We start from the raw sequence: 8,748 nt of genomic DNA, 5'->3' as shown, positions 1-8,748 counted from the left end.
ACCTGTGCCTTCGGAAAATAAACAGGACCCTCCCCATCCCTTTGGGGCCCTGACCTCTGGGATCCTAGCCATCCCTGACCGCATGGTGAGGCTCAGGGTCCGCTCATTCCCTGAAGTTAAGGCCTGTCATTGACCAGCCTGCGTACACACTGGATACAGCTGAGGGTGGTGCCCCGTCTCAGTCCTCCAGCTGCACCATCTGCCCCCCAGCTCAGAGGGAGAACCCAGGCCTAGAGCAACTCACTGGCCCAGACATGGGGGCGTACGCCAGAGCAAGCACCAAATAGAGCCAACCGGGCAGCGCCCAGCTTGTGACAGTGAGTGCCCAGGGGAGGGAGGGGCTGATTTCCCCTGCTTTTCTAAGCCAGGCCTGGCAGTCTCTGGGCTCCTAGTGTGGAGCTGGGGAGCCCAGGGATGGGGGCGCAATCCTGCCTCCTAGAGAGGCCTCTGCACAGCAAGCTGGGAGCTTCCGGACCCAGGTGCTCTCCTCCTTGCTTTCTGTTCTCTTAGGAGCAAGGTGCCCCTGGGAAAACACTGTCGTCTCTAGGCCCTGGAGATGAATTAATCCCCGGCATCAGGGGATGAGCCGACGAAGAGTTTACCTCTCTCAGGGCACTGGTCAGGTGAAAGGCACCTGGGTTCCATTCCTGCTGGGTATCTATGGGACTGGGCAAGGTTCCCTGTCTACTTACCCTGCCTCAGTTTCACCTTTTGCATAAAGAGTAGGGTCCCTACTGCCTTCTCAATCCCACTGCTGATTCAGATGCCAGATCCCCTGTTGACTCACCCACCCCCTGCACTCCCCCCCCCTTTTCCCTGCACCCCCCAAGCTCTCCCAGCCACATGCCACCAGGCCCAACCCTGCTGAGCTGGTGCAACGTGACAGGGTGAGGGGGTTGGTGACACTTGAAGAGGAAAGAAGAGGGTCTGGGGGGTGGGCAGCTGCAGACAGTGACAGACTGCAGACCTGAGCTGTCTTTGCAAGGAAGCCCTTTTGCCAGCCTGGGGCCAGCAGGGGAGAGGCTCAGCGGGTGGGAGGAGAGAGGGAGTGGAATGCCTGCCTGCCCCCTGCCTGCCTCGGCTCTATCTCCTGTCAGCCTTCAGCTCCCTAAGAGACAGCTTCTAATTTGGGCTGTTGGTGCTCTGTGCTCTGCAGCAAAGTTTCAGCTTTTTCCCCCCCCCCCAGCTTTGCTATTTCTTTTCTTTTCGGAACATACTGAGCCCACAGGGAAGTCAGAGCAAAGGCTCCAGGGCCTGAGACCTCACCCCGCCCCCCCCACCCTACCCCACCACAGGCCTGGCCTGATTGGCAAGGCCACCTGGAGCAAATGGAGCAGCTACTCCTTCCAAAGAGCACCCAGCACAGGGCTCTCTAACAGGCCAGGGTGAGGCCCTCAAGGGCAACTTCCTCAGCTCCTCTCCTCCGTGGAACTGTCTCCATCTTCCAGGGACAGCAACAGGGACGTTGGTGAGGCAGAGCTGCCTCAGGGAGGCTCAGGGGAGAGGGGCCATGGCTCTTCGGGGCCATGGCTCTTCAGGGCCAACGAGGTGCCCAGTCGGTGTTCCTGTTTCTCTCCTTCATGTGGCAGGGTCACTGCCTCGCTGTAGGATGGCCTGCCACACACAGATTCCAGGGGTACCCCTGGCCTGACCCTGGAAACAGAGAAAGAAGGGAAGAAAGCAATTTCCTTCATGGTGGAGAAAAGGGAAATTAAGTCACGAAGGGAAGAAAAGCCTTTCTTCATCTGCCTGAGTAAAGAGCTCAGAGAACATTCTTGTCTTCGTGGGGGTTGGAGAGTCTATACCCACCCCTGGGCGACACCCAGGTCTGGGGGCGGGATTGGGCTTTGTGCATGCTGGATAATTGTGTAGTTCTTCTCCTGACACTCTCTAGCAACATCTTGCCTGATGCAGGCAGGGTAGTATTATTGGCTCCATTTTGCAGGCGGGAATCGCACTGCTAGTAAATGCCTTCAAGCTGGGAATTAATGCTGATGTCAAACCCTGGCAGAGCCCTGAGCAGAGGGATTAAAAAATGCAAAAAGAAGGAAGAGGGGCTTCACAGTTGCGCAGGTTTGCATCACATGTTCCTTTGGGGCAGGCTCCCAGGGGCCTGGGAGCTGGAGAGAGGCAAGAAGTTCAGGGTGCAAGGCCATGAGGCCACTGGCCATGCACCCATGCACAGTCTTCCTGCTCGAGGCAAACCTTCTCCTGGCCCTGTACCTTTCCCCAGGCAAGCCCTGCTGCACAGCTTCTTGTCACTGCTCTGTGTGGGCTGAGGACACTTTTCCTTTTCTCTTAATTTCCTGTCTTTCATAGGAAGGGACCCTTTCAAGCAGCCCCCGACACTCTCCTTCCAAGGTGTTTTTCCTGCCTCCAGGCCCTTGCTGCAGTAACCGGGCCTGGAAAGTCCTCCTTGCTTCTTAGCAGCCGGATCCTGCCCCACGCTTCCTTGAAGACCCCCTCAGAAGCTCTACCCTTAGAAGACCTCAGAGCCCTCCCTTCCCCACAACTCCACCTTCTGCTCTAAGGGCTGTCTCTGTTTGTATTTGACAGATAAATTCAGCCTTCAGGTGATAGACTCCACTTCTTATGTTCCACTCAAGAGGGGAGGTCTTTTCCATCCAGAACCGAACTTCTGCTTCTCTATTTCCCACCGTTGGAAACACAATACCTGGCTCACGAAAAGAATCGGCAAATTCTGTGGTTGATACCTGATTTCACCTCTTATTTTACAAATATCAATTTCAACCCTACACACCCTCCCACATCCCTCTGGCTCTGAGGCGCCCTGACTCCCCGCACCCTAAGCCTGTGCACCCCGCCCCCCAGGGCCATGCAGCTGGCCAGAGGGAGACTCGATGCATTGGTTTTTCCACACCCTATTGACTCAAGCTGTCTTCTCTCCGAAGGGGTCAGCTAGTGGTGAAGTTCAGAGCCTTGTGGTCTGGGGGTGGTTTTATGCTCAAGAGGGAAATGGGGGCGGCGGGGAGAAGCCGTGGGGAGAGCCTTGCGTGTGTCCCTCGACCTTTGCTCTTTCCGGGGTGGCGGCGGGTCCTGAAGCAGAGAGAAGGCGGTCCCCAGGAGTTGCTGCGGCGGCGGCGGCACTCCGGAATCCTAAGGCGCCGGGAGCTGGCGGGCGGGGCGCGCTGCAGGGGTTGGAGACGTCTGAGACTGGAGAGAGCGCTCTCCCCCCCACCCCCACTCCCAGGGAGCCTGTGCGGGAGGCACAATTGCGAATGCGTGGTTCGCTACACGAGTGGCAGTTCCCAGCCAGACTGAGCGCCCCCGTCCTGCGCGCAGCGCAGCTACCCTTTCTCTCAAATTACTCCCAGTCCGCCTCTCGCAGCCACCCTAGCTCGCTTTTGGTCCGGTTCGGCTTTCATGGGGTACCATTTCTTCCCACCTGGACCTCTGGGGGCAACGCCCAGTCTTCCCCGACGGTCCCGAGGTCCGGCCAGTTTTTAAGGAGTCCAGGGCACAGACTCAGATGGGAGCAGAGGGCGGGGAGAGAAGACTGTGACTTTTGGATTGGCCCGATCGGGTGCATGTGGCCCACAACGAACAGCCCCCGCCACCTCCCGCAGCCGCCGCTGTAGCCCTAAGGGAGCGCGGAGGAGGAGCTGCTCCCGTAGATCTAGGCCCGCGAAGCTGTGGGGGTCAGGGTTGGTCTCCGCTGCCCGTCCTTTTCTGACTTGACGGCTCAGCCCGCTTCCAGGGCAGCCATTGCCATGGAGACCCCCGAGGCTGTAAAGTCAGGTATCCAGGTGGGTGGCGGCTCCCGCGCCGCTGAGCCCCTCAAGTAAGGAGCAAGCGCCCTGGCGTGGCCCGGCCCCCGCGAGAGGAGAGGAGGCGGAGGAGCGGCGTTAGCAGCTCGAGGAGCAGTGCGCCCCGCCAGGGCTAGAGGCAGGCGCGCGAGGCTGGCGCCACCGTCTCGGCAGGGGAGCGGGGGCTGCCCCGGGTGCGGGTGAGTGGCGCGGCTGAAGGCCACGAGGGACTGAGGGACACGGGGGAGGCAGCGGGAGTGTCAGAAGCGGGCCGAGTTTCGGCTCCAGCCGTCTCGTGGTGGGCCAGGCACGGAGCGCGGAGGAGCGAGCAACCTACACCTCTAGGCAGGCGGGAAGCCCCGGGAAGGAGAAGCGAGACTCCAGGCGTGGGGCCCAGTTGCGGCAGGACAGCGGGAGCCGCGGGGGCACCGGAGTGTAAAACTCAGGACCCTCGGCCGCAACCACCCACGCAGGCAGGGTGCCACGCCAGAGACCCAGCGGGGGCCAGAAGCCGGCGGGGCACGGGAACAGGGGCGCCCCCGTGCGGTGCTGCCGGGCCGCCTAGGGGCGGCGGCCGGTGCCATGCTCAAGCCCAAGGACCTGTGCCCCAGAGCGGGTACCCGCACCTTCCTGGAGGCCATGCAGGCGGGCAAAGTGCACCTGGCTCGCTTCGTGCTGGACGCGCTAGACCGAAGCATCATCGACTGCCGCGCGGAACAGGGCCGCACGCCACTCATGGTGGCCGTGGGCCTGCCGGACCCCGCGCTGCGCGCGCGCTTCGTTCGACTACTGCTGGAGCAGGGTGCGGCCGTGAACCTGAAGGACGAGCGCGGCCGCACGGCGCTCAGCTTGGCATGCGAGCGTGGCCACCTGGACGCCGTGCAGCTGCTGGTGCAGTTCAGCGGCGACCCCGAGGCAGCTGATTCGGCTGGCAATAGCCCCGTGATGTGGGCAGCGGCGTGCGGCCACGGGGCGGTGCTGGAGTTCCTAGTGCGCTCTTTCCGCCGCCTCGGCCTGCGCCTCGACCGCACCAACCGTGCCGGCCATACAGCGCTGCAGCTGGCTGCCGCCCGCGGTCATGGAACCTGCGTGCAGGCCCTCACCGGGCCCTGGGGCCGCGCAGCCGCCGCCGCCGCTGCAGCCGCGGCTCGGGGCTCCAACTCCGACAGCCCCCCTGGCCGTCCGGCTCCCGCGCCCAGCCCGGAACGCCGACGACCCAGTCCCCGGCGCCTACAGCGGCCTCTCCTGGCGCGCTTTGCGCGAGCGGCCGGCGGCCATGGTCATGGAGGCGAGGCTGGCTCAGGGGGCAAGAGCTCGGGCCGGCACCGGGCGCAGGGAAGCGAGCGGCCCGAGTTGGGCCGGAGCATGAGTCTGGCTCTGGGTGCTGTGACAGAAGAAGAGACGGCTCGACTTCGGGCGGGAGCCCTGATGGCCCGACCACACTCGCCCCAGTCTTCGGGGACCGGGCGGTGGCATTCGCATGAAGTGCTGGAGGGAGCGCCCCCAACTTTAGCGCAAGCCCCCATCGGCCTTAGCCCCCACCCCGAGGGCGGCCCCGGCTCCTCTGGCCGCTTGGGTTTGCGCCGACGCTCCACAGCTCCAGACATCCCCAGCCTGGTCGGGGAGGCACCAGGGCCCGAGAGCGGCCCGGAGTTAGAGGCCAACGCTGTGCCGCATTCGATGCCTGGACCCCAGGCTTGGCAGGCAGGCACGGAGGCCGTGGTGTTGCACGCTCAGCAGTAAACAGCATCGAGGACGAGCCCTGCTCCCTGCACCTGCCTGCCTCTGCTCCCGTCCTCACTTTCCTGGCAGTTTCCCTCCCATCTGTGATCCCAGCACCTGTCCCCACTGCCAAGATAAGTGGCCTTCTCTCTGAAAGGGACCCCTATTATTTCTTTTTTGTGCTTATTGGTATTTTTGGTATTCCCTGCCTAAGTCTCACCTTCTCCGCAGCCTGCCTTTCCTGTCCTGCAAGGGGAGGAGTAGAAGACTGGTTCCATGGGCTACAGCCTTCCAGGAAGGTGGACCCCCTTCCCTGCACCCTGAGGCTCGGTCCTGAGTCTGGCTGGCCCTTGCTTGGTCTCCTTCCCCTCCTTTGGTGGGGGGCCAGGTTTCCCCACACCAAAGCAGCGAGTATGCAGCAGAAGAGTGGACCTGTACAACCAGGGTCTAGTCCTCTCCCTCCCAGTGATGCTGACAATAATGCCATACTTGACCTAAGTCCCCTTCCCCTTAAGTGTTGGAGACAGGGAGCATGGAGATGGGCCTCACAGACTTTTGGGCAAGAGGGCTGATGAGGAAGGAATCTTCTAGAGGTTAAGTTTTTCTAGGGAGGATCTCCTGCTTCAAGACAATGAAAGCCTGTTTTGCAAGTGACAGAACCTCTGGTGTTGAATGCTAATTGTCCTTTGAACCAGCTTCTGGGTAATTCCAGTCCCCTCTTTCTCTTCCTCAGGCCCACCCAGAATTCAACCTCATTGACAGTGTGGCCCTGGCCAACACCATCCCCAGGCTCAGCTGCATTTGAGTTCCATCTTTGGGGTCTCATCCCTCGTGGCCCAGCCTTATTTCCTCTCACTCTAAGAGGCCTGAAATGGAAAGCACTTCTCCCACCCCCACCTCCTCCCAGCTCCCCCATCCCACACGTGGGTGCTCCTGCAGGGTGGAACTGTTGCGAAGGCATTTTGCTTCATTGTGTTTCTCCCAATCCTCAAAGAACCCGTGTTTTGAGTCTTTGTATATGAAGCAGAAAGCAGCAGGTCTGATCCGAGGCTTAAGAACCTGACAATGTCTCTTTAAATAGAAGCTCCGCGAGGGGGATAATTGACTGAAGTGTTTGCCACGTTAAACGACGGCGCGCGGGAGTCAGAAGCCCACACGAGCTGCAGGTCTGGGTTTAAATTACATCAAACTCCAGCGAGAGCTGGGAGGGGGCTGTTAAACGGCTCCTGCTTCTCGCTGGGCCGTTAATGGAGGGCAGAGCGGATGATGGATGCAAGGGGTCAAGACCAAGGACCCCTGCCTCTGCCCCAACGCGTGGGACGCAGGTCCGGCCCCCGCTTCATTACTGGGCAGATTAGTGAGTCAGAGGCAACCGCAGAGAGGTGGTAAAAGGCCCTTTCCCGGCCTGGCCTTCGTTCCCTCCCTCCCCGCCCCCTTCTTTGTGCCGGCCTAGCCAGGGGGGAACTAAGGGGCCTGGCGAATCTCACGCCCCCGGGCCGTGCGGAAGTACTAGCACGCGTCTGTGCACCCAGCCCGCCAGGCGGCGGCGCGTGGAGCTCTTTCTGTGAACCCCGAAGGTTGAGTGTGCACCCACTTACTCACCTGCGGAGGGGTCTTTTCAAGACGTCCATCTGTTCGTCTTTGCAGAACGAAAGGTTTCTCACCAGTAGCTCTAAGGGAACTGCCAAGAGGGAGAATGACCTGTGCTGGGAAGTCAGGTCTCGGGGTGACGGGTGGCTGATCAGGAGTGGGCCCTGCGGGGGCAGGTATCAGACGACTCCCTAATCCGCCCACCCTTCCCGGCCCGCGAGGCCGCGGGGAGCGGGAGGGGCGGAGGGCGGGGGTCGGCGCCCTACACGGGCCGTGATCTCTGGTGACCCCTGGTGGCGGCACTGCAGTCTCACTGTGTCCTGGCTCGGAGTTCGGACTTTTGGTTTTATCTGAGATCATCTCTGCTGTTTACTTCTTCCTCTGTGTGCATTTGCCCATAAAATCTTCAAACTCTTGTAGTATATTAAATCCTGATACTTGAAGTCATTTCACAGCAGTGAAGTAAGGGACAATGAACAAAAAAATCGCATTTGGAGTAACGGGAGCGCAGACCCTTCACTAAAGACCCCAAGATCTTCCAGTCTAAGTCTCTGTCTTCAGAGGTCCTGCCATCTTCTGAAAAACTGGAGCTTCCAACCTCTTCTTCATGATTTCTGAACCGTGGGACCTGCTGATCACGCACTGTTTTCTTCTGATGAGCCCTGCTTTTGTTTCTGGGGTGCTTTGCCCTTCCCCCACTCCTTTCCCCTCAAACATCTGCCTCCCTTAGTCCACTGCCTGGGTGGTGGGGTAAACAATACAGAAGCTCCTGAAAAGCCAGAAGGAGGGGATCTGGGGTAGGATGGGGGTGGTTAGTCACCCCAAGTGCAAACTCCTTTTTTTCCTGATCACTTATCCCATTGCTTGCTCACTCCCTTTCCAACTGTGTTTAATTTTCATGAAGTTTCTAATGGTATAAAAATACAAGTATTTTGGCTTCTTCAAAACACCCTGAGGTCTGAGTTGCACATTATGTTGAAAGTTCTGTATCTTTCAAGTGTCACTGACATGGGGCTTTCTGGTTGAATGTTACCTGTGCCCTCTTTATTGGGTAAACAACCACAAGGGCCCCTCTCTGTGGAGTTGCCAAGGGCTGGGTAGTTGAAAGTGATGTTTCTAAAAAAACCACAGCTGATCTTTCCTGTCTGAACTGAACTGTGTGTCTGATTGACTTGCTGTTCTTGCAGGTTTCTTACCAGGCCCAGCTCAGTGCAAAACTTAAATGTTTCACCACATTTTGCTGTCCTGAACTTCCTCTCATTGTCAGCCCCAAGGGCATTGGGGGCTGGGGTCCTCTCTAGCTCTCTCCACTTTAGAAGAGACTTTCTAAACATTTTGCTTTGCCAATTCTTGTTGCTTTCGTCATTGTGAAAACGTACCCATGCCGCTGGAATCCAGCACTGAGATCAACTCAGAACTGGTCTGAGTGAGGCGGAATGACTGACACACACTCTTTCGGAATGCCATGGTGTGGGGGAAGGACTGTCAGGACTCAAAGAATAGTTAATAAATCCCGTATTGTTCAGTTGGGAGAACTGGCCTCTCTTTGCCTTACCAACCGCTCCTGACTGCAGGCTTGTTTTGGAGAGGCGGAAGGGTGCACTTGCCTCCATCTCTGCCCGTCCCACTATGGCTGCCTCCAGGAGGTAAGACTCAGGTGCTATTTCTG

The 8,748-nt window shown here is 59.2% G+C and overlaps 1 protein-coding gene across 1 annotated transcript; it reads left to right on the top strand.

Moving 5' to 3' along the window:
* Positions 1-3,618: 3,618 nt before the first annotated feature.
* Positions 3,619-7,100, top strand: ANKRD63 (ankyrin repeat domain 63). The gene has a single exon (XM_045823053.1). It carries the CDS (start codon positions 4,350-4,352, stop codon positions 5,508-5,510), a length of 1,161 nt encoding a protein of 386 aa, XP_045679009.1. The 5' UTR covers positions 3,619-4,349; the 3' UTR covers positions 5,511-7,100.
* Positions 7,101-8,748: the final 1,648 nt, after the last annotated feature.

This window comes from Phyllostomus hastatus, unplaced genomic scaffold (assembly GCF_019186645.2).
Source record: "Phyllostomus hastatus isolate PE091 unplaced genomic scaffold, TTU_PhHast_1.1 phas_scaffold_501, whole genome shotgun sequence".
NCBI classification, from domain to species: Eukaryota; Metazoa; Chordata; class Mammalia; order Chiroptera; family Phyllostomidae; genus Phyllostomus; species Phyllostomus hastatus.
This window is presented reverse-complemented; position numbering and strand designations above follow the sequence as displayed.